The sequence below is a fragment of the Vulpes lagopus genome, chromosome 7 (assembly GCF_018345385.1).
Source record: "Vulpes lagopus strain Blue_001 chromosome 7, ASM1834538v1, whole genome shotgun sequence".
Classification (NCBI taxonomy): domain Eukaryota; kingdom Metazoa; phylum Chordata; class Mammalia; order Carnivora; family Canidae; genus Vulpes; species Vulpes lagopus.
Window position 1 is genome coordinate 14,183,721 of NC_054830.1, and position 25,452 is coordinate 14,209,172.

General features: G+C 46.6%; 1 protein-coding gene and 1 non-coding gene across 2 annotated transcripts in view; both read right to left on the reverse strand.

The window, feature by feature from the left end:
• Positions 1 to 2,015: 2,015 nt before the first annotated feature.
• The window catches only part of SUGP1 (SURP and G-patch domain containing 1), a 32,537-nt gene continuing 9,100 nt past the window's right edge, over positions 2,016 to 25,452 (reverse strand). The window contains exons 5-14 of the mRNA XM_041763989.1: positions 24,038 to 24,161; positions 23,609 to 23,709; positions 22,555 to 22,678; positions 12,373 to 12,728; positions 5,366 to 5,472; positions 4,341 to 4,518; positions 3,862 to 3,968; positions 2,681 to 2,826; positions 2,469 to 2,598; positions 2,016 to 2,213 (exon numbers count right to left, since the gene is read on the reverse strand). Of these exons, the coding sequence (XP_041619923.1) occupies positions 2,187 to 2,213; positions 2,469 to 2,598; positions 2,681 to 2,826; positions 3,862 to 3,968; positions 4,341 to 4,518; positions 5,366 to 5,472; positions 12,373 to 12,728; positions 22,555 to 22,678; positions 23,609 to 23,709; positions 24,038 to 24,161 (1,400 nt within the window). The 3' untranslated portion in view covers positions 2,016 to 2,186. The remainder of the gene's footprint in view (positions 2,214 to 2,468; positions 2,599 to 2,680; positions 2,827 to 3,861; positions 3,969 to 4,340; positions 4,519 to 5,365; positions 5,473 to 12,372; positions 12,729 to 22,554; positions 22,679 to 23,608; positions 23,710 to 24,037; positions 24,162 to 25,452) is intronic.
• LOC121496319 lies at positions 3,267 to 3,370 on the reverse strand. Its single transcript, XR_005989152.1, has one exon. It is a non-coding gene; the product is annotated as a U6 spliceosomal RNA (small nuclear RNA).

Sequence of the window (25,452 nt, forward strand, 5' to 3'; positions counted from 1 at the left end):
GTCCCTGCTCAGTGGGTGGGGTCAAAGGGAGGGAGTCCTAAGGATGGGTTTAGATTAGGTGTGGATTGCTAGTTTGGTGAGTTTGGAATATGTTTCTGCCCAGGAGAATGGCTCTGGCCGGGGGCCGGGGTGTGGTTGGGGGGCTCAAAGGGGAGAGCTGAGGGAGGATTCAGAACAGCCTACAGGAGGCTGGAATGGGTCCAGGGGAAAATGCAAAGGGTAGGCGGGGCTGCACCAGGGAGGGGACCATAGTAGGGCGGGACAAAAATTAGGAGACAGCAGTCTTTGCCACTCCCTCCAACCAGCTTTGAACTCTGGCCCATGTGGTACTTGTGGTTACTAGGAAACAGTGAGCAGGTCTCCACTCAATACCTGCCCTTGAGGGGGCCCCCAGTCTGCTGGTGGGGAAACTTCTAACCCTAACCCTGTTTCCATGCAATCCCTTGGCCTTGTGCCAGCTGGGTCCCATCTCTGAACCTGGGTGACAAGATGATATTCTGGCCACCAACCTGACAGCCTCCCTCCCAGTTGTCCATTGCCCACAGGGTTAAAGTTCAGGTTCCTCTGGGCTGACCTGAGGGTCCAGTCTCATTTCTTGACTTTTCCCAATTCTAGTGATGCCGACACCCCCAGGCCTCTTTTCTGTCTGCAAGATGGACCCTCTAGTATTTCCTCACCCCTTAAAGCAGATCCTAATATCCCTTCCTCCAGGAAGCCCTGCCACCCTAGCCCACCCCTGCAGGGCCAGGGGTGTCTGATCCAGTTCTGTCTAGCAACCTGGCCTTGCACCTGTGTTCAGGATATGCCTGTACATGCACATTGAATTTGGGTGCCATTCTCTTCCAACTCTCCACTTGCCTGGGAGTCAAGTCCATGGGCTGAATCTGGAGAGCCTCCAGGTTTGAAGGGTGACCTTGACCTGGATGGCGAGGTGCCTGTGACCAAGGCCTAGGGTCACCATCAGTGGAGCTTCTGGCTGCCCAGAGTTACTTTTTTTCCCCCAGAGCTACTCTTGTGCTCAAGACCCAGGACCACTGGGCAGCCTCCACACATGCGAATGTCACTCTTTGCTCTGCCCCGGGAACAATGTCCATGGAGGGGATGACAGGGTGGCATATGTCATCCCAGGCTGGGCTTTGCTGTTGAGACCCCCCAGTCCTGGATGCATCTCCCTCCCACCCCCACCACCCCAAGCCTGCCTCTAAGAGTACCCAGTTCCTCTTTGGTTTTATCGGTTTTCAGCTTCACTGCCATGTACACAAAAAAGACTGGCTGCCAGGGAGCAGATCCTATCCATCCAGTTCACATAATTGGTGCTGTTTACTGAATGACTGAATGACTAAGAGAATGCAGGCTGGCCCAGAAGCCCCATTCCAGCTGGAGTCTTCAGAGCCCATGAGCCCAAAGGGGCTGAGCAGGACCCACTAGGCACATACTCTATGGATTCCTGGGACCCCACCCAAGCTGCTCACTCAGCAGCTTGAGTGAGATCCCCAAGTGGTCTTGGCACAAATGTGAAGCATAGAATCTGGAAATGGAGGGAGCACCTGGCATGCTTCATCTGTCCACAAAGTTGTCCCCCAGAGGCACAAGCCCCAGGGCCTCATGTGTCCAAGCACTGGCAAGACCCAGGGCTAGTTGCAGGGAGGGGCTGTCAGCGCCACCTGCTGGTGAGGTGACTGGCACAGGCGTGCCCTAGGTCCACCTGCCCAGCAGATCTGAGGATAGCTGGGCAGTGTCCTGGGACCCCTTCCAACCTAACTCCTGCAGCAGTGCTACACTGGAAGATCCTTGATGCCCCTCGTCCAGGTGCAGCCAGGTCTTAACTGATCAGCCACCAGCCCCTCTCAGAGGGTCTGTAGATCCTCCCAACTCTAACCTAGGCTGATGATGGCCCCATAGGCAGAAAAAGGTCTAGGTGGTTCTCTTGTATTTCTTAGGCACTAGGGAATGTTCCCAGCAGCATCCCAGCCCCAGCTGCCCAGTCCAGCCCCGCTGCTAAGGAAACAGAGGGGTTTCTGGTGATGGCAAAACCAGGCTGCCATGGTAGGCAAGCACTGGAACTTTAATACACGGCACGACACTCGAGACAACGGGAAGGGCAGGCAGAAATGCAGGCCGGAACATTCCACAGTCCAGGGATGGTCAGTCATTTGGAAAATACATTTGTGGTTTTTCCAGAATACTCAGTAGTAAGGCCGTCTGGGGTTGTTCTGTGGGAGGCAAAAAAGATAACACAGGAAGGGGGTCAATGCCATAGACAGAAGTTCCTCCTGCCCATTAGAACATGCCAGGGAAAGCTGAGCTCACATTCTCCAGAGGGGAGGGAGGTGGAAGAGTTGCTAGTGAGACCTGGACTAGCTGGACTGGGGAAGGAGGGACAGCTCTGTTACCAGCACTGCCACTCCCCTGTTGAGATTCTGGACAGCTTCGCCAGGAGCTGTGGTGGGGGCTGGGGACACACGCACCAGGGGGTTGGGCCGGAAGCGGTAGGCCAGCATCATCCTCTTGCGGAAGGCCTCATACTCATCATCCTCCTTGGAGAGCTCAGCTGGCCGGTCGATGCCAAAGCCTGCTCCATCTACTGTGGTGGTGCCTCTGCAGGGGGGTGACAGGACCAAGTGAGTAGGGGGCCAACCTGATGCCAGCAGGAGGATTTGCAGAGGGTGCATACACTCACTTGTTGACTGGGTTCTTGATGCCCTGGCCCTCTGAACCCAGCCCGTCGCCCTCCTTCCAGCCCATTTTCATCAGCATCTGGTAGCCGATGTTCTCCACCGTCAGCTTGAACTCCTTGTACTCTGAGTAGTCAGGCTCTCGGCCCTCCTGCAGGGCAAAGAGCTGGCTGTCATCTACTGGGGCTGCAACTGTCCCAGGTCCTGGCACTGGCCTGAACACTAGCCTCTGCTCCGCCCACCACCAATGGCCTCACTGACTGCTGGGACCACATGCCCAACTGCATCCTCTGTACCAAGTCAGATTCCTTGACAACAGACCAAGATGTTCCTTTTCAGGGTCCCCAGGGCCAGACTTTGTACCAAGCTGCCTGGGGCAAAGTAAAAGAGGGCAAAGTGACGAGTCACACAGGCCTTACCCACCACGGGAAAAGATTAATGGTTCATCAACAAAGAAAAGCCCTACATTCCGAGGGCAATTCGTTGCACAGAATGCTGAGAAGATGTGGTCAATAAGGTGACCACCTTGTTTTTTTTTGTTGGGGGGGGGGGGTTACTGTTTATGACAAATGTCCCCCACCCGTGGTCTTCAAAAATATGGAACGCTTCATGTATTTGCATGTCATCTTTGTACAGGGACCATGCTAATCTCTGTATCGTTTCCATTTTAGTACATGTGCTGCTAAAGCAAGCACAGGTGACTGCCATGTTGATGAGGTGCTTTTTTGCACATGGTGCAAAAGCAGTTTTATAAAAATCCCCCAAAAGATAACATGGGATATGCCCCGTCAGCTGTCTCTCCTCAGAAGCATGATGACAGCATGGGAGGAATGTGAAGTTCTTCTTCTGGAGAACCCAGTCCATGGGGGCTTCTGCCTGAGGAACGCTTTGCCTATAAACTGCACTTAATTGGCTCCACTGAAAGCAGAATTTCCTTGAAGGCTTGGGAACTGTTTCTAAAGCGGCAGCTGAGCTGCTTTTTACTAAATCCCTCCACAGACGGTGTCTATCATCAACAGATGCCTCCTGGGCAAGAGGGCCCAGCTTCTCCTGTGAACGAGGGGGGCCTTGAGGCTGCCTCAGGCGCCTGCCTCGTGAGGCTAACAGGAGGAGCTGGGCCACTTGAGTGGCTGCCTGCTGGACAGCCCACAGCAGGGGTTGGTGCCTGGAGACCCTCCCAGCTCACCTTCAGGGCCTTGAAGGTTTCCATGAACTTCTCCAGCTCATCTGGTGGCAGGAAATCTCCAATAAAGTGCTTGCCACGGCCCATCTTTGTCAGCTGCTCGGCCCACTCTGCCCAGAGAAGCAGGAAAAGTGAGAGAGGAAGAGGGTGGCCCCCCAACACAGATATGAATCCTGGCAGGGTGCAGGGAGTCGTAGGAGAATGAGGGGGAGATGCTGACCCAAAACCCTGCTCCTACAGGCAGCCCTGCTAAGTGCCATGTTCAAACAACAGTGAACACTTAGAGAACCACTCTTTTCCAAAGAGGAAACAGAGACAGAGAAGCCAACTCTCTTGCTCAAGGCCATACAAGTTGGGCAGGTGGTGCCTCCAGGTGCCTTTCCGAGCAGGTGAGTGAGGCTTCCTGAGTCTGTGGTGCAGAGGGCACGGCCTCACCTCTCAGGTACCCTCTCACTCCACCCACAAGGTGCTCCTTGGTATACCCCGAGTCTTGTCCATCTCCATGCGCCGCAGCTGGTGTTCCCAAGTGCCCAGCTCACTGTCCACCTCTTCATCACTGTCGTAACCATGCTGATGCTGCTGCAGGGCCTTCTCCCACAAGAGCTGCATGTCCTGCATCGCACGCTTGTGCTGCATGATCATGTCATACATCTGCTGCATCTGTGGGCGGCACATACCAGTGAGCAATGCCACGTACCACATGTGCAGGGGGCTGGCCCCTTTGCCTTACCTATGCATGTCAGGTGCCCTCCCTAGGACAGACACATGAGCAAGGCTTGGAGCAAGTGCTCAAGAAGACACAAAGTCTTATATCAGCGCATGCCCTGGGTTCTTTGAATCCCTGTGCTGAGCAAGGAGAACCCTTCTCTGTTTCACCCAGTCTGGCCTGGAGCACAGCATGTCCTGGATACCCTTGCTATGGACCAAATGAGGGTACCGCAGGCCCCTGACCACGGAAGGGTTGAGGCTGAGGTGGCACAGCTGCCAGCCTGAAGGAGGTGACTGGGGTGAGCTGTCCTCAAGGACCAACAGACGAATACCTGTAGTTCCCCAGGAAAGCAGCAGAGAAGCAAAGCCAGTTCTCACTCCAACACAGCCCAACATCAAATGAGCATTTGTCACATGGTTCAGGGCACCCAGTGCTAGCCAGGCCTGTCCTGTACTGGATGTTGGAGGATAGTGGACAGAAAACTAAAATGGAGCCTACCTAGTCAGGAATAGCCCACAATTGCGTTGGGTGGGGTGCAGCTGTAGAGCACCAGCCTAGGGACTACCCAGGCAGTGTGAGAAGGCCTCAACTCTGGGTTCAATGCAGGCTGGGGAAGGCCTTTGGGAGGTGGGATGGGGCCGACAGGGACATGCCTGCCCAAGGACCTCTCCCCTGAAATGGATCCACTCAACGCAGAGAAGCTCAGAATATGACATGACCGTGGAACTGTGAGAGGAGGCAGGGGACAATACTCCACCAGACCCTCTGGAGCCTGTCTGATCTGCCCCACAGACTTACCTCCTGTTGCTCCTTCAGCTGCTTCTTCTGGGCATCTGACAGCTCCGTGACACCCACCAGACCTACAGGCTTCCCTTTCTCATAGCCAAGCCCCTTGAGGTCCTGAACTGGAAATAAGACACAGGCTGGTCAGCAACAGATGCACGGGTCCAGACCGGCTCCTGCATGTGGCACAGAGTCCATGCGCTGACAACACCTGAGGCACACAGCACACATGCCAGAGCCCTCACATCACAACAGTTGTTATCCCTGTCACATGATGACCCTGAGGGCCTTACTGTGCTATATCTCGTGCACCCAGTTTCACCCTCACGTGACCTCTCCACACACGCTCTATACCCCCATGTTGCAGATGCCAACATCAGAACTTTGAGGTCCAGGGCCTCACTCAAGGTCACATGTCTGATGGGTGACAAGACAGGGACTTTGTAAAAGCAGAGACATGAAAGTGGAAATAAGCATGTGCCTGTGTGTGTGCATTCACACACGGACTCTTGGAAATAAGCCCTTCAGGGAACAGAAACGCAGCATAGACACACAAGGGTTCAGAGTCTGGCATAAGACTCAGCTGTGTAGCTGTTAGCTCCTTCCGGGGAGGCAGCCGACCATCCTCAAAGCAACTGACATTTAAATTGGCATCAGTTTTGGAGCTTGACTGGAGCCAGCAACACTAATGCACATGAAGATGCTGTGACAGCCCCATCTGGGTGGCGGAAACCACCACCCCTCAGGCAGTAGCTTCCTGGGAGAGAAGTTGGGCAGACGGAGGTACAGAGGAGAGGCCCTTCTGGCATGTGCAAAGAGCCAGGTCCTCCCACCACACTAGGGCTGGGGATTCACCCCCAAGAACCACTCACAAGTGCTCCCTGACCCCAAGTTTTATCCTAATACCTTCCTGAAAGGTCTGTGTGGGAGCCTTGTGAACAGGGCAAGAGAGCCAAGGTCTGAGCAGTCCACTCTGTGCCTGGACCTTGCCCACTGTCCCTCTCCTTAGGCCTTTTTACCAGCAAGCAAGCAGGCAGGGGCTGCTCACACTCCCCCAGGGATGACATGGGCCAGTGGCATTTAAACCTGGATGCGAGGCTTTAGAGCCTATGCCTGTACACTAGACCACAGGGGAGGCTTCCTCACCAGCTATGAGCTGGGGCCAGGCCTCAGAGACAGTGGTTCAGAATCACGACATGGACGCATCAGAGCAGCACGCAAGGCTGAGCATCCTCCATTACAGCAGGCACCAGAGTTCAGCACTTGGTGGCAATCTGACATGAAGCACCCTCAACCCTGGGGAGACATGCTACCTAGAACCCCAGGGTGTAGGAGAATCTTCACTAGCTTACTCCTTGGATTGAAAGACCACCTTCAGAGCTGGACGGGCAAGGCCAATGGGCAAGACTGATGGGCAAGGCTGACAGGCCAGCCATGTGACTTGGGTGAGCTGCCTTCCCTCTCGGCCCATCCTTGCAAAACAAATGTAGTGACAGCACCAGGGCACCTATGACTCCTCTATGCTTGTCTGTCCAGGGGTGACGGAGGCTGAGAGGGTTCAGACTGCAGTGCAGGCTGAGTGGAGGACAGTAAGCTAGATGCCCGCAGATGGTCTCTCTCTCTGTCACCTGTTCTCATCTGTTCTCACCTGCAGAATGGGAGGACAATAGACTCCCTACCCTCGTGGGTTTGTGGTAGAAAAGGAGAAATGAGACCATACACTGGCCATCTCTGAAATTGTCAAGTAGGCAGATGTTGGAGTGGACTGTGCAAAACTGACTGTGGCAATCATGGTACTTATCATCATGTATTTCCTGAGCTTTCGATGAGAAGAATGGATCCAAGCACTTTAAAGCTTAAAGGAGATAACAGGATCCATGTAGATGCTATCTACAAGAGACTCGCTTTAGATACAAAGTCACAAATAAGTTGAAAGTGAAAGGACAGAAAAATGTACTCCATTCAAACAGTAACCAAGAGGGGGCTGGGATGGTCATACAAGCGTCAGACAAAATAGACTTCCAGTCAAAAAAGATTACAAGAGACAAAGAAGGAATTTCTATATTGATAAAAAACTTGAATTAGAAAGAAGATAAAACAAATATATACCAAAAATTGACAAAACTGAAGGGAAAAATAAACAGTTCTATGATACTAATTAGAGACTTCAATACCCCATTTTTAATAAGGGACAGGATATCTAGATAGAAAATCAATAAGGATGGAGTACCTGGGTGGCTCAGTGGGTTAAGCATCTGCCTTCTGCTTAGGTCATGATCCTAGGGCTCTGGGATCCAACCCTGTGTCAGGCTCCCTACTCAGAGAAGAGTCTGCTTCTCCCTCTCCCTTTGTCCCTCCCCCTTCTACTCATGCTGTCCCTTGCTTTCTCTCTCTCAAATAAATAAAATCTTTTAAAAAAAAGTCAATAAGGATATAGAAGATTAAACACCATAACTAATGAGACCTAACAGATGTATATAGAACATGTAACCCAACAATGGCAGAATATAGTCTTCTCAAGTGCACAGGGAACATTCTCCAGGACAGATTACATGTTAGGCTACAAAATGAGTTTCAATAATTTTTTTTAAGATTTTATTTATTTGAGAGAGAGCACATGAGCAGGGAGGAGGAGAGGGAGGGAGAGAGAGGGAGAAGCAGACTGCTCAATGAACAGGGAGCCTGATTCGGGACTCAATCCCAGGGCCCTGGGATCATGACCTGAGCTGAAGGCAGATGCCCAACTGACTGAGCCACCCAGGTGCTCCAAGTTTTAATAGATTTTAAAAGACTGAAATCATAATCTTTTCTGATCACAATGGAATGAAACTAGAAATCATTAACAGGAGGAAAACTGAAAAGCTCACAAATACGTGGAAATTAAACAGCTCACTCTTAAACAATCAATAGATTAAAAAGGAAATCACCAAGAGAGATTAGAAAATATTTAAGAGGTGAATGAACACGAAAGCAGAAAACACCAAAACTTACAGGATGGAGCAAAAGCAGTGCTACAAGAGAAATATATAGCTATAATCACACACATTAAGAAAAAATGATCTCCAATCAATAACCCAACTATACACCTTAAAGAACTGAAAAAGAAAACTAATTCCAGAGCTAGCAGAGGGAAGGAAATAAAGATTTGGGAAGTGGAGAATAGAAATATAATAAGAGAAAATCCACAAAACCAAAACTTGGATTTTTTGAAAAGATAACAAAATTGACATACCTTTAGGCAGACTTCCTAAAGGAAAAAAAAAAGACTCACTAAAATCAGAAATGGAAGAGAGAATATTACTAATGAAATTACAGAAGTAAAAAGGGATCATAAAAGATACTTTGAATACCTGTTAAGCCAACAAGTTGGATAATCTAGATGAAGTGAACCAATTCCTAGAAACATAGAAGCTATCGACCCTAACTCAAGAACAAAGAGAAATTCTGAATAGACTTATAGCAAGTAAAGAGATTATTGAATCAGTAATCAAAAATCTCCCAACACAGAAAAGTCCAAAACCAGATGGCATTACTGGTGAATTCTACCAACCAACCATTCATTCATTCATTTATTTATTTTTAAAGATTTTGTTTATTTATTCATGAGAGACACAGAAAGAGAGGCAGAGACACAGGCAGAGGGAGGAGAAACAGGCTCCATGCAAGGAGCCTGATGTGGGACTTGATCCCAGGAATCCTGGGTCACACCCTGAGCCAAAGGCAGACGCTCAACCAGTGAGCCACCCAGGCGTCCCTACCAACCATTTAAAAGAACAATTAATGCTAATAATTGTTCCAAACAATTGAAGGGAATATTTCCTAACTCATTCCATAACACTAGTATTACCCTGATACCAAAAGCAGACAAAGACACCACAAGAAAACTACAGACCAACATTCCTTATGAATATAGATGCAACAAACTGAATACAGTAGCATGTTAAAAGGATTATTCACCATGACCAAGTGAGATTTATCCCAGAAATGCAAGGGTTGTTTAAATAGAGTTCTGGTACCAATTCCAATGTGTGTGTGTGTTGGGGGGATGCAGTGGAAGGTCCCTCCCATCAACGAGCAATTTTCAGACATCTGCTGAGTATCCAATAGTTCAACTCAGTTCTCACACTATCCACCAGGAGGTAGTAGCATCAGATTCCATGGGTTAAGGTATCAGTCTTATAAGACTGCTCCCCTCCCCAGCCAACTTCAGCTGCCAACTGCAAGCCAAAGTCATCACCTATGCTTCCGGCTGGCTATAGATCAGAGGTTCCAATGATCCCCTCCTGGGTTCAATTAATTTGAGACTGGCTCACAGAACTCAGAAAAACATTTTACTTACCAGATTACTGCTTTACTTATAAAAGGATGTAAATTAGGAAAGCCAGATGGAAAAGATGCCCTGGGAAGGTATGGGGAAAGTGCCCAGAGTTTCTATGCTCTCTGAGCATGTCACTCTCCCTGAACCTCCACACCTTCACCAAACTGGAAGCTCTCTGAGGCCTGTCTCTTTGGGTATTTATGGAGGGTTCAGTGCATAGGAATGATTGGTGAAATCACCAGCCACCGTTGACTGATTCAACCTCCAGCCCCTCTCACTTCCCTGGAAATTAAAGTATGGGAAAGTTCCAACCTTCTCTTCATGGTTGGTTCCCCTGGCAACCAGCCCCCATTCTTAGGTGCTTTCCAAAAGTCACCTCAGTAACATAAACCCAGTTGTGGTGGAAAGGGGCTTATTATAAAATAACAAGACCCCCATTTCACCTTTATGGCTCTGAAGCATTTTCATGAACTGAGGACGGAGACCAAATAATACAACAAAAGATGCTCCCATTGCTCTTATCACTCAGGAAATTCCAAGGGTTTTAGGAGGAACTGTGAGCCAGGAACTGTGAACAAAGACCAAATACATATGAGAAATATTACTTTGGTCATCTGAATGGCCAAATATGTATTTCTTATAAACCACAATATCACATGGGTCAATATAAGAAAATTAACCAATGTAATATGCCACATTAATAGACTGAAGGAAAAAACCCATCCAATCATTTCAACTGATACGGAAAAAGCATGTGACAAAATCCAATACCCTTCAATGATAAAAGTATTCAATAAACTACGAACAGAAAGGAACTTCCTCAACATAATAAAGGCCATATATAAAAACACACACCTAACATCATATCCAATAGTGAAAGACTGAAAACATTCCACCTAAGATCAGAACTAGGGGAAGATGCCCATTTTCCCCACCTCTATTCAACTTAGTACTAGAAGTGCTAACTAGAGCAATTAGGTAAGAAAAAGAAATGAGGCATCCCACTTGGAAAGCAAGAAATAAAATTATCTCTATTTCCAGATGACATGATCATAATTATACATATAGGAAAGCCTAAAGAATCCATCAAAAGATTGTCAGAAAAAAAAAAAAAAAAAAGATTGTCAGAGCTAATAAGTGAATTCAGCAAATTTGGAGGATCCAACATCAACACACAAAAATCAGTTGTATTTCTATATATTACCAACCGACAATCCTAAATGAAAATTTAAAAATTTATTGCTGTTTACAATATTATAAAAAAAAAAAATCACTTAGGAGCAAATTTAACCACGTAAGGACACATAGAATAAAAACTATAAATCATGTTGAAAGAAATTAAAGAAGACCTAAATAAACGGAAAGATATCCTGTGTTCACAGTCTGGAAGACTGCTTGTTGTTGTAAGGAAGACTTAAATATTGTTATCAAGTCCATAAGGCCCAAAGCGATCTACAGACTCAATGCAATCCCTATCAAAATCCCAACAGTGTTTTTGCAGAAATGGAGAAGCCCACCTGAAAACGCAAGACCCTCAATAGCCAAGCTTGAAAAAGAAGAGCAAAGTTCGAAGACTCACACTCCCAATTTCAAAACTTACTACAAAGTTACAGTAATCAAAGTTGGTACTGACCTAAAGACAGACACTGTTACCAGTGTAACAGAATAGAGAGCCAGGAAATAAACCCTTATATCTAAGGATAATTGAGTTTAGACAAGGCTGTCAAGACCATTCAATGGGGAAAGAAAAGTCTCTTCAACAAAAAGAATCCAGGAAAACCAATCTCCACATGCAAGAGAATAAAGTTGGATCCTTACTTATATCATACATAAAAATTGCCTCAAAATAGATCAAAGTCCCAAAACTATAAAAAACTTAGAACACAGGGGCAAATCTTCATGACCTTGAATTTAACTATGGTTTCATAAATGAAACCAAAAGTACAGGCAACAAAAACAAATTGAACTTTGATGAAATTTAAAACTTCTGTGCATCAAAAGACAATATCAAGAGAGTAAAAAGACAATCCATAGAATGAGAAGATATATTTGCAAACTATGTATCTGAATAGGGGGTTAATATCCAGAATATATAAAGAACAACTCCTACAACTCAACGACAAAAAAACAATCGTCTTAAGCTATCACTAATTTAAAAGTGAGCAAAGAACGAAAACATTTTTCCAAATAAGCTATACAAATGACCAATTAGCACATGAAAAGATGCTCAACACCATCACACATTAGGAAAGTGCAATTCAAAACTACAACATGACTTCACTTCATAACTGCTGGGATGGTTATCATAAAAAGGTATGGATGTGGAGAAATGGGAACCCTTGTGCACCGTGCTGTAGAAGAGTTTGGCAGTTCCTCAAAAAGTTAAACAGAATTATCGCAAGACCCAGTGATTCCACTTCTAGGTACAGACCTAAGAGAATCAAAATCAAGGATTCAAATAGTACTTGCAGACCAATGTTCACAGCAGCATTATTTACAGTTGCCAAAAGGTGGAAACAATCCACATGTCCATCAACCGATGAATGGATAAAGTGTAGTCCATCCATAAAATAGAATATTATTCAGCCATAAGAAGGAATGAAATTCTGACACATGCTATAGCACGGGTGAATCTTGGAAACATATATCTCAGTGAAAGAAGCCAGATTGTCCTGACAGAGGTGGGGGAAGGGGTTCAGCCCACCTGACAGAGGTGAGGGAGAGGCGTCTACATCCCTCTGTACCAGCTCGGCGGGTGGGAGTTCCACCTTGTCCTCTTCAGGCCCCCACCGGCTCTTTCGCTTCTTTTTCACAGTGGCTGTGGTGGCTGGCTTCCCAGGGATGGTTGGAGCTGGAGTGACTGCAGGCGAGGGGGCAGATGAGGCAGGGCAGGCAGCAGCTGGGGGTAAGGACCCCGATGGGGTCTCAGGAGGGGATTTGCGTTTCAGGCTGAGGTCAGGTGCCATGAGAGTGCCTGTGGGGCCAGCCTTAGCTTTCCGGAACTCCTCCAGCTTCTGGCGGTAGTATTTGTACCCTTGGCTGTTGGGTTCGTATAGAAAGCTGCAAACGAGAGGGGGAGAGGGGCACATCGTCAGCTGGGCCCAAGCCCCCTGCCTCATTCTGGGCAGGAGCAGCTTGGGCCTTGTGCACATGTGCCCAGGTTAGCCAGGGTCATATAAGGGTTGAGATCTCCATCACAACATCCTGCATTTCCAGGCTTCAGTAGCTGCTGGCTCTGATGGCCCAAACTTGAGGAACAGTGTAACATGCTCACAGCTTGTTACCATGCCATTCCTGTGAGCCACTGGCCATTCCAAGTCCCTACACCATCTCTATCAGGCACTCCTCCTTCAAAGGAAAAGTGGTGGCTCTGTCAGACCTTCCCCAGGCTCTGCAGGGCTTCTTCCCGTTGCTCTAGATGAGCCTTCAAATCAAGAAATCCTGAGTTGGGAGAGATACCTAGTGCCACAAAGGGCAGAATTTGTCTTAAACCTGACAGCTTGGCACATCTATGCTTCTCTCTGATGTACCCTTGAGAGGCATAAATAGCAAATGAAGCCAAAACAGAAACAATGAACATTGGAATGGACAGGGACTAGACTCCAACTGGGCAAAAGCCTCCAATTCATTGGAAGTCCAGGGTCCCCTTGGTGTCCACTTACCAATCCTACTCCCAAGTCTGAAGCAGGTGGCGCTGGCTTCAGAGCTGGCAGAAACTATGGCTCCCTCTGCACCTGCCTGGAACCTCTCAGATTATGCATATCTTGAACTGACAGTCCCACCTCTGGGGTCCATACCAGAGGGAAGAGGCACAGCTCAGCTCCATGAAACAAAACTTGTATACAGCATGGGCTATACAGCTCTTGACAAGAAGGGGCTAGACCTGCACTCATGAACTTGGAGGTTCCAGTCACAGCATAATGCTCTGCTATAAAAGCAGTGTGCTTGAGGTGCCTGGGTGGCTTAGTCAGTTGGGCGTCTGCCTTTGGCTCAGGTCACGATCCCAGGGTTCTGGGATTCCAGCCCCATGTTGGGCGCCCTGCTTAGCGGGGAGACTTTTTCTCCCTCTGCCTCTCCTCCCACTTGTGCTCATTCTCTCTCTCACTCTCAAATGAGTAAAACTTAAAAAAAAAAAAAAAAAAAAAAAAAAAGCAATGTGCAGGCTCAAGGATGTGGTAAATTCTTTTTTCTTTTCGTACAAGAAAGACAGCAGAAAGACAGCAGAAAGAAACCCCAGCTCTACTAACGTTGGTACCTAAGGTGGGATAGAAAGACAAGGAGATGGTGGCATCTCTATACTCCTTCATACTTCTTTGCCCTAGAGATAGACAACGTGAACAGTTCTACTTCTATTAAAGAAATTAAGTGGGACGCCTGGCTAGCTAAGTCAGTAGAGCATTGTGACTCTTGATCTTGGGGTAGTGGGTTTGAGCCCCATGTTGGGTGTAGAAATTACTTAAAAATAATGAAAAGGAAAGGAAAAGAAAGGAAAGGAAAGGAAAGGAAAGGAAAGGAAAGGAAAGGAAAGGAAAGGAAAGGAAAGAAAGAAAGAAAAGAAAAGAAAAGAAAAGAAAAGAAAAGAAAAGAAAAGAAAAGAAAAGAAAAGAAAGAAATTAAGTAAGTAATAACCAATCAAAAACAGAAAGCAGGGCAGCCCCGGTGGCGCAGCGGTTTAGCGCCGCCTGCAGCCTGGGGTTTGATCCTGGAGACCCTGGATCGAGTCCCACGTCAGGCTCCTTGCATGGAGCCTGCTTCTCCCTCTGCCTGTGCCTCTGCCCCCCCCCCCCCCGTGTGTCTCTATGAATAAATAAATAAATAAAATCTTAAAAAAAAAAAAAAAAAAAACAGAAAGCAGTAGGCCTACAGGAGTTCACTGGTGAATTCTACCAAACATTTAAGGAAGAAATGGTATCAACTCTCTACAATCAATCCCTTTCACAGGATAGAAGAAAAAATACTTCCTAGCTTATCCAATTATGCTAATACCAAAACCAAATATATCACAAAAAAACTACAGACCAATATCTCTTACAAACACAGATGTGAAAATTCTTAACCAAATATTAGCAAACCGAATCCACAAATGTGGAAGAATTATCGTGGGATAGAGGGACAGACAAAATACGTGAAGTTTAAGAGGTACAAACTTCCAGTCTTAAGTCATGGGGATGAAAAATACTGCACAGGAAATATGGTCAAAAATAACTTTGTGTGGTAACATGTGGGAACTTCTGTGAGCATTTTGTGATGTATGTAATTTTTTTTTTTTTTAAGATTTTATTTATTTATTCATGAGAGACCCAGAGAGAGACAGAGAGAGAGGCAGAGACACAGGCAGAGGGAGAAGCAGGCAGGGAGCCTGATGTGGAACTCGATCCCGGGTCTCCAGGATCACGCCCTGGGCTGAAGGCGGTGCTAAACCGCTGAGCCACTCGGGCTGCCCGATGTATGTAACTGTTAAATCACTATGTTGTACATCTGAAACTTTATGTTACGTATCAACTATACTTCAATTAAAAAATTTTTTTAAAGATTTATTTATGATAGACATAGAGAGAGAGAGGCAGAGACACAGGAGGACAGAGAAGCAGGCTCCATGCCAGGAGCCCGACATGGGACTTGATTCCGGGACTCCAGGATGGCGCCCTGGGCCAAAGGCAGGCGCTAAACTGCTGAGCCACCCAGGGATCCCTAAAATTTTTTTAAATTTTAAAAAAACTACACACAGTGGAGTTTATTCCAGGTATGCAAAGCTGATTTAACATTAAAAAAAAAAAGTAATCCATCACATCAAGCTAAAAAAAGATCATGCAATCATACTGATAGCTGCAGAAAAAGCCTTTGACAAAATCCAACACCCATTCATGATAAAAACACTCAGTAAACTAGAAACATAAGAAAACTTTCTCAACTTGATAAAGAGTATCTAACAAAAAACCCTACAGCTAACATCATACTAATAGTGAGAAACTAGAAGTTTTCCCACTAAGAATGGAAACAAGGACAGAATATCCCACCCCACCAAAAAGTTTTAACACTAGTACATGTACTAGAAGTCTTAGCTAATGCAATAAGAAAAGGAAAGAGCAAGCACACTGAGGAAGAAATAAAACTTTGTTCACAAATAACATGATCATCTATGTAGAAAAAAATTGATTAAAAAACTCCTGGAACTGGGGGATCCCTGTGTGGCTCAGCAGTTTGGCGTCTTCCTTTGGCCCAGGGCATGATCCTGGAGTCCCGGGATCGGGTCCCACATTGGGCTCCCTTCATGGAGCCTGCTTCTCCCACTGCCTGTGTCTCTTCCTCTTTCTCACTCTCTGTGTCTCTCATGAATAAATAAAATCTTAAAAAAAGAAAAACTCCTGGAACTAATAACTATAACAAGGCTGCAGGATACAAGGTTAATACACAAAAGTCAACTGCTTTCCCATATACATACAATAAATAAGTGGATTTAAAATTAAAAACACAATACCATTTACCTTAGTATACACAAAAAATGAAGTATTTAGATATAAGTCTATAAAATACGAACAAATTCTGTGAGGAAAACTATACGACTCTGATGAATGCATTCAAAGAACTGAATAGGGGATCCCTGGGTAGCTCAGCAGTTTAGCGCCTGCTTCTCCCTCTGCCTGTGTCTCTGCCTCTCTCTCTCTTTCATGAATAAATAAATAAAATCTTAAAAAAAAAAAAAAAAAAAAAAAAAGAACTGAATAACTGGAAAGATATTCCTTAATCATAGATAGGAAAACTCAATATTGTCAAGATGTTGTTTTTTCCTTTTTTAAAAAAAATATTTTATTTATTTGAGAGAGAGAAACAGCGACAGAGATAATGAGAGAGCATGAGTAGGGAGGAGAGGGAGGAGCAGGCTCCATGCTGAGCAGGGAGCCCAACATGGGGTTTTATCCCAGCATCCTGGGACCATGACCTGAGCCAAAAGTAGGTGCTCAACTAACTGAGCCACCCACGCGCCCGGATGTTGCTTCTTTCCAACTTGATTTATAGATTCATTGCCATCTGAATCAAAATCCCAACAAACTCTTTTGTGGATATTGACAAACTGATTCTAAAACTTACGTAGGAACAAAAGACCCAGAATAGCCAAAACAATATTGAATGAGAACAATTTTAGAAGATGGACATGACTAGATTTCAAGGCTTACTGTAAGCTACAGTATCAAGGCAGGGTAGTTTAGTGAAAGAATAGAGAAACAGATCAATAGAACAAAGGGCCCAGAAATAAACCCATATAAACATGGTCAACTGATCTTTGACAAAGGAGCAAAGGCAGTCCAATGGAGCAGATTCTTTTCAACAAATGATACAAGGGGAATTGGATATCCCCCCCCACACACACACACACAAAGGATCTAGACACAGACCTCACACCCTTTACAAAAATTAACTAATAATGGATCATAGACTTACATGTAAAACGTAAGAACATAAAACTCCAAGAAGATAACACAGAAGAAAACCAGATGACCTCATCAACGGTGATGACTTTTTAGATACATTCAAGGCACAATCATGAAAAAAATTGATAAGCTTCACTTCATTAAAATTTAAAACTCGCGGGGGCAGCCTGGGTGGCTCAATGGTTTAGCACCGCCTTTAGTCCAGGGCCTGATCCTGGAGACCCGGGATCGAGTCCCAGGTCAGGCTTCCTGCATGGAGCCTGCTTCTCCTTCTGCCTGTGTCTCTGCCTCTCTCTCTGTGTGACTCTCATGCATAAATAAATAAAATCTTTTAAAAAAATAAAATAATAAAATAAAACTCCGGGATGCCTGGGTGGCTCAGCAGTTGAGCGTCTGCCTTCGGCTCAGGGCGTGATCCTTAAGTCCTGGCATCAAGTCCCACATCAGGCTCCTTGTGTGGAGCCTGATTCTCCCTTTGCCTGTGTCTCTGCCTCTCTCTGTCTCTCATAAATAAATAAAATCTTTTTTTTTTAATTTTTATTTATTTATGATAGTCACGGAGGGAGAGAGAGAGAGGCAGAGACATAGGCAGAGGGAGAAGCAGGCTCCATGCACCGGGAGCCCGACGTGGGATTCGATCCCGGGTCTCCAGGATCGCACCCTGGGCCAAAGGCAGGCGCTAAACCGCTGCGCCACCCAGGGATCCCTAAATAAATAAAATCTTAAAAAAACTTTTTAAAAACTTCTGCTCTGCAAAAGACACTATCAAGAGAAGACACACCACTGACTGACAGGTAATATTTGCAAAAGACACATTTACTAAAGCACTATGATCCAAAATATACAAAGAACTCTTAAAACTCAACAATAAGAAAAAAGCCCAATTAAAAAATGAGCTGATGATTTTAACATACACCTCACCAAAGATACACAGATGGCAAATAAGCATATGAGAAAATGTTCCACATCATATGTCATCAAGAAAATGCAAATTAAAACACCAAGATACCACTACACATGTATTAGAATGGCCAAAATCCAGAACACTGAGAACATCAAATGTTGGCGAGCATGTGGAGCAACAGGAACTCTCACTCACTGCAGAGGGAAAAGCAAATGACACAGCCACTTTGGAAGACAGTTTGGCAGTTTCTTACAAAACTAAACATACCATGCAATCCAGCAATCATGTTTCTTGGTATTTACCCAAGAGTTGAAAACTTATGTCCACACAAAAACCTGCACGCAGATGTTTATAGCAGTTTCCTTCACAAATGCCAAAATTTGGAAGCAACCAAGATGTCCTACTGTAGCTAAATGGATAAACAAACTGTGGGACATCGAGACAATGGAATATTATTCAGTGTTAAAAAGAAATGAACTGTCAAGCCATATAAAGACACAGAAGAATCAGTCTTAAATGCATATTACCAAGCAAAAAAAGCCAATCTGAAAAGACTACATACTACACAGCTCTAATTTTATAACATTTTGGAAAAGGCAAACTGTGGAATCAGGGAAAAAAAAAAAATCGGTGGTTGCCAGGAGTCAGTGAGGAAGAAGGAAAGAATATGTGGAATATGGGTGATTTTAGGGCAAGGAGAATACTCTGTATAATGCCATAATGATGGATACATGTCATTGTACATTTGTTCAAACTCACAGAATATACAACACCAAGAGCAAATCCCAGAGTAAACTATGGACTTTGGGTGATTATGACATATTAATGTAGGTTCATCAGTTGTACTAGTCTTGTGGGGAATATTAATAATAGGGGAGGCTGTACAAGTGTAGAGGCAGGGAAGGGCATGTGAGAAATCTGTATAAATTCCCTTCAATTTTGCTGTGAACCTACAAGTGCCCTAAAAAATGACACCTTAAAAAGAGACAAAAGAAAAAAACATTTTCAAAGATGGAAGAGAACAGCTGGCTGGATTTGAAAAAAAAGATGCTTAGTAACCAGAAAGAGACTAATATGGATTTAAGAAGAGCCAAGTTGGGGATCCCTGGGTGGCGCAGCGGTTTGGTGCCTGCCTTTGGCCCAGGGCGCGATCCTGGAGACCCGGGATCGAATCCCACATCGGGCTCCCAGTGCATGGAGCCTGCTTCTCCCTCTGCCTATGTCTCTGCCTCTCTCTCTCTCTCTCTCTGTGATGATCATAAATGAATTAAAAAAGAAAAAAAAAAAAAAGAAGAAGAGCCAAGTTGAGGGACCTGCCCGCTGAGGTAGGTGGGCAGCTCCTGATAGGGAGGTTTTCTCTAGGCTCACAGACCCTAGCCTTGTCTTAGCTGCTGGTTTGCACTGGGTCTCCTCCAAGTTGCCTTAAGAGGCAGCATCCAAGCGCTCCCCGTGGGTCTGTGGTGGTGGAGGGATTAACAGTTGCCATCACACATGGGCTCTGGGCAAGAGTGCAAAGGATTCTATAGCAAAGACACCCTTGGGTAGGAGTGATCCTGTCCCAGGTTTAACCAAAGTTGACACTGTGGTGTCTTTTTTTTTTTTTTTTTTTTTGTGGTGTCTTTTATTCCAGTCTTTTTTTTCAGCATAGATTTATCTGAACAAAGTTCTATTTCCTGTATTTTTATTTAAAAGATTTTTTAACTTGACAACATAAGGCTTTCCTGTTAGAATGGCATGGAGTGTGGTGATGAAGGCACCTCCTCCCACTGGTCTCCAAGCCTCAGTTTCCTCCCCCTTAAGAAAGGCCAGCAACAGGTCTTTGAAATGAACATGGCTCACCCAGGTGACTAACAGGTGAGAGTGGCTTGTTGTAGATGCTGTGCTTGCTGCTACAACCTTCATCTAAATGCCTTCTGATGGCCACGATTCCACTGAGGAGATGCAGTTATTAAGAATTTAGCCCACTGAGGCTGGACATTCAATTTGTGACTCATTTTTCAAGACTACAGATGACTGTATTCAACATTATTTCTGGGGGGATCCCTGGGTGGCGCAGCGGTTTAGCGCCTGCCTTTGGCCCAGGGCGCGATCCTGGAGACCCGGGATCGAATCCCACATCGGGCTCCCGGTGCATGGAGCCTGCTTCTCCCTCTGCCTATGTCTCTGCCTCTCTCTTTTTCTCTCTCTGTGACTATCAGAAAGAAAGAAAGAGAAAAAGAGAGAGAGAGAGAAAAATAAAGAACGAAAAGAAAAGAAACGAAAAGAAAGAAAAGAAAAGAAAAGAAAAGAAACTGGAAACACCCATTCTTTGACCAGTCATCCCACTTCTGAGATGCCATCCCCAGAAATAATGTGTTTTTTTTTTAATTTTTATTTTTTATTTTATTATTTATGATAGTCACAGAGAGAGAGAGAGAGAGAGAGGCAGAGACACAGGCAGAGGGAGAAGCAGGCTCCATGCACCGGGAGCCCGATGTGGGATTCAATCCCGGGTCTCCAGGATCGCACCCTGGGCCAAAGGCAGGTGCCAAACCGCTGCGCCACCCAGGGATCCCTCCAGTTTCTTTATAGATAAGCCATTGTTACAGATTGTCTCCTGAAACACAGAACTGCTGGGGTGTGCCTGGCCCACATGAGGAATCAGGAGGCAGGGAGGGCCAAGAGAGGCAAATACCTGAGCTGCTCCTGTTACATTTGGTAGTGAAAAAGGTGGCCTCACACCTGACTCTATGTGGAGATTAAACTAACCTTTGGCCATTTTCCCACCAAGCACCCCAGGCTCTGCCCTTGCCCTGGCACCCCTTCCTACTTCCCTCTGGCCTCCATCACAGTAGCACCCAATGAGCTGGGCGTCCAATGAAGCCCCACAGAGGAACCAGAGGTGCCTGTGCTGAGTACATCTCTTAGTTCTGACCCCAGGGGAAAGGCTTGGCCAGAGCTGCTGGGCCCTGGACCTCTCTGACCAAGGAAAGCAGTCTGGGCTCACAACTCTAACAGAAATCCAAAACCTTGCTCACTTTACCTGCCATAGATTTTTTTACAGTCAGCTCTACTTATGATGAGTGAAGCTAAATTAAGTGTTCTTAAATAAACTTATTTAAGTAAATCGGTTTAAAAAAAAAAAAGTGTGGTGACTTAAAGTAGACTATTAAGTCAACTCTGGTTTGGGCAGTGCGGAGTGGCGGCTGATATCACAACCATGTGGTATCTTAGGGGATGTCTAGGCCAGGCAGACCGCTCTCTTGAACTCCAGACCAAACACTCCATGGCCCCCACAAGGGCTCCTGGCTGCCCAGGCTGCACATGCACGGATCCCTGAACACCCCAGTAGCCCTCTTCCTGTCCTTGTCCACTGAGTCACTGAGCCTTGGCCCTCCCTCCCCTAGTTCCCATGGATCTATCAGCATCCCCCTCTCTAGTTGTTTCTCCTCTGCCTATCTGCTTTGACCTGGTGTGTCTGACCACCGGCACAACTGTGGCCAATGACCTTGGAAGCAGAGCTTACCCCATCACTCTATGCAGACCCTCTCTAAAGGCTCTCCATGAAGCCATGAGGGTGGCTCTCCACCCACCCTCAGGGACCTGGACCTGCCCTGGCTCCAAGGCCCAGGGACACTGCACATTGATGTTCACCCTACACTCTAGTCACATTGGCATGGCACTTGATCTCTGCTGTTTCACTCTTGCTTCCTTTGTCCTTCCTTATCTAGAGTCACTGAATCAACTAGCCGAGATTGTTGCTCCTGGACTTTTTGGGTTTTTTTTTTTTTTTTTTTGGACTTGTTGTTATACATGTCCTATCTCCCCACTTTCTGAGTCAGAACTTGTGTATCTGTGGCCAAAACAGTCTCAAGGGTACATCACCCCTACACTGAATTTGGCATCCACTTCATAAGCCCCTATGGTCCCTACCCAGCAGCAGTGATTGCCCAACTCCCACTCCAACCCCCTGCCCCCATGGAACCACCCCCAGCAAAAAGGAGGTGCTAAACCTACCCAATGAATGAACAGGTAAACACAGACCCAGCCTGAAGGGGCTGGGATGCGGCTCCAAGGCTGGAGACAGCAGGGAACCCAGTCTGCTTGTCCCACACCCTCCATGGACTCTATATACAGGCTGAGAGTCCCTACTTTACAGAGCCTAAGGTACCACATTCCCACTTTCCTGCCACTCCCTCATTGGAAAGCTCTGACCCTACAAATGCACAAAGTGAACAACAGTTCTGTGAGTTTCTGCCCAAGAGCCTGGCTCTCCTAGCCTAGGGCTGTCATCGCTGTTACAAAGGGAGTCTGAGGAGTCCAGGAGACTTTCTCTGTGAGGCATGTCGAAAACAAAAGACCCCAAGGGCCCCTTGTGCCTGCCTCAGAGATAATTTGGGCTCTGACAAGTAGTTGTCCATGGGATGGCCAACCTGGGCTTAGGGATCAGAGCTCCTAGGCCCAACCGTGCCACCTTCTAACTGTGGGATGTTGAGCCTGCTGGGAGTGGGGAATGGTGGTGCTGTGATCAGGGTGTGTGAGGGGTCATTTCTCTGTTTAGTTCCTCTCTTACCTGAATGCCTGGTTCTCGCGGTTGTTCTGGAGAGCAATGGTTTCCACTTCTGGACCCCCGTCTGCTATGAACCTGGCTAACTTTTCTGCAAGGTTCTTGGCCTCTTCATCCTCTGGGGGTGAAACTTTAAGCAGGCTGTCAGTACTGAGCTCAACTCACCACACCCAACAGCCTAATTTCTGCTAAGAACCCCATGGGCAACAAGAGGGGTTTATTTTAGGAACAATGCAAAGAAAAACAGGCAAATGGGAATCAGATTACTGCACTGGGATCAAATACCAAAATTAACATTACAATATATCTTGAGCCCCTGCCCACCCTGCACCTTGCCCCTGCCCACTCCCATAGATCATAGAACAGAATATAAGATGTCTGGATTCAGGCCAGAGGAGAGATGGGAGCCCCACCTCAGTCTTTCTGCCAGGGATTGCCTATCCAGGTCACACAGAGAAGTGGGCCTGGCCCTCTTCTCCTGGGGAGAAGGTGAGGGCACAGGGTGGCAAGAGATAAACAAAACATACCAACCTCTGTGGCCTGTGTTTGGCCTAAACAATGATGTCCCTGCCACCCACCATAATCTGGCTGGGATTTTACTTCATGACTAGCTGGAGACCAGCTAGCACCTCCCCCTCCCCTGATACTCATCTCACGAGGAGCTCACCAGCTAATCCCTTCTGTCCTCTACTCCCCTCCCCAAGTGTCAGGCACATTTATTTCTAGGTCCTCAGTGCCAGACAGGCAGCAGGAGTTCATTAATACTTACTTAAATGACCAAGAACCAATAGGCAACCACTCTATCCCTCTGCCCCCTATACATGCACAGAGCTAAGCTCTTGAACTTAACAATGACCTTGACCTTGACCCTCACATTCTTCCTCACCTCAGACCTCTCATGAGGAGGGCAACCAGCGTGACCCCAGTTGCCTAAGACGGCACAGACCTGGGCCACAGGCACCACCCCATGTATCACAGCCTCCCAGAACCCCGTCTCCACATGGAAGTATGGGTTGTCCACATACCTCCCAAGAACCTCCCACCCCCTCTACCCACTTACCTTTCTGAGAGGATCCCTGCAACTTCTGTGCTTCCTTTCTTATCTCAGCCACCTTCTTTCTATAGTAGAGGAATTCTCTGCTATTCTTATCATGCAAAAACCTGGAGAGTTTCACAAAACAGAGAGGAAGGTGAACAGTGGGGATGGGCTAACCCAAGTAGCTTCTGAAGAACGTTGTACAAAAGCAAGCTGATGAGCAGAGACACCTCGATGAGGCCCAAGACTAAGTCTCTGCACCATACAGGAGCCCCTGTGACCTCTGGTGTGAGTTCGAAAGCACTTGGAAACTCGGAACAGTGCCTGGCCCGCGCGAGCAAGCACCCAGCCCCGACCAGCCTCAGTAACCAGTAAGGTTTTACAAGAATGCACATACTACTGTGTAACAAGAACATTAAGTAGTGGTGGCCTTCCCCTCCCAGAAATACTTACGAAAACGCCGGGTTATCCTTGTAGTTCTCCATAGCTACTTTTTCTAACTCGGGGCCTCCTTCTGCCACAAAGCGGGCCAATTTCTCTATCACTTTCCGAGTCTCGGCTCCCTCTGGGGGTGAAACTTTAAGGAGGCTGTCAGTACTGGGGTTCAACTCACACACCCCACAGTCAACAGGCACACTCTTTCTATGGACCACAACGACAGAGGGGTGGGGGAGAAGAGGGTGAAATGCGGGAGGTTGTCGGCTGTCCTGGGTCCAAGCACAAAGCACTGTGACGATAGGGGAGGCAGTCTAAACAGTCTTTGTGAGATGCACTGTGTGGGAGAGAAGTTTGTGACCCCCTAAGAGACCAAGTTGATCCCCAGGCGGGGAGGGAGATGTCAGAAAACATAGCCAGTCTCCTCCTTTTTAATGAAATGCTTAATTCTTTTATTTACCGGGGTTCAGTTTAACAAACTGGTTTCCTGTCACCCTTCAGAGATGACAAATTCCTTTTTAAAGCATCATTACAAACTCTGATTTGAACACATTGAGTTTCAATCCATTTTAAATGTATCAGATAGGTTTTGATCCATTGCAATTTATGTCATCACAGAAGTTCAATTGTCCCCTGTGGCTGGTAGAGCTTCTTCAAGCTGGCTCCTGAGGCCTGTATGCCTGATCCCAGGAGTCTCTGGCAGCCTCCTCATTATCTGCTGGGACAGGATGCTTCAGGATCATCTCCTACACTTTCTGACCAAACCTAGAACCAACCATTTCTCCAAGAAGTCTTGGTTTCCATGAGGGAGAAAGTGTGTTTTCAGACCACCATCTGGGTGCCGGGGTACTCACTGCAGCAGACTTAATCATTACCTCAGGGCCTTTACAGTGATAAGAACTATAAAAATATTCTTCTTGTATTTGTATTGGCCTCCCCTTTGATCTGCATGGAACTTGCTTTTGTATTTTATTGCTGGCCTATTCCGAGGCATCTGTCAGCCAATTTACAGCTCATGTCCCTTTCATGAGCACTCTTGGGAGAAACTTCTCCCTGCCACCACCTAGAAATGTTCACTGCTCTCAGCAACAGGGCTAGACACTAAACCTGCAGCCAAACTTATTCCCCTTGTTGCTATGGCTGCCAGGAAGCTGGGGGATGGGAAGTCAGGAACCTGTGGCCTGAGGAGGACCCTCAAGAGGTTGCAGGGACTTTCTGTACCCACCTTTCCCCCTAGCCTTACACTCTTCCTGAGTGCCTGGCAATGACCCTGACCTGGTTGTCATTTACAGGTGCTTTTCTGAAGCCACATCAATAGCAGGGTACAACAGGCCTCAATGACCTTGAGACATTCGCTTCCCCCTTGTAAAGCATCACTTCCCAGTAGAGTACTGTCAGAACCGCCAGAATGCCTCAGGAAACAGCACCTTCCC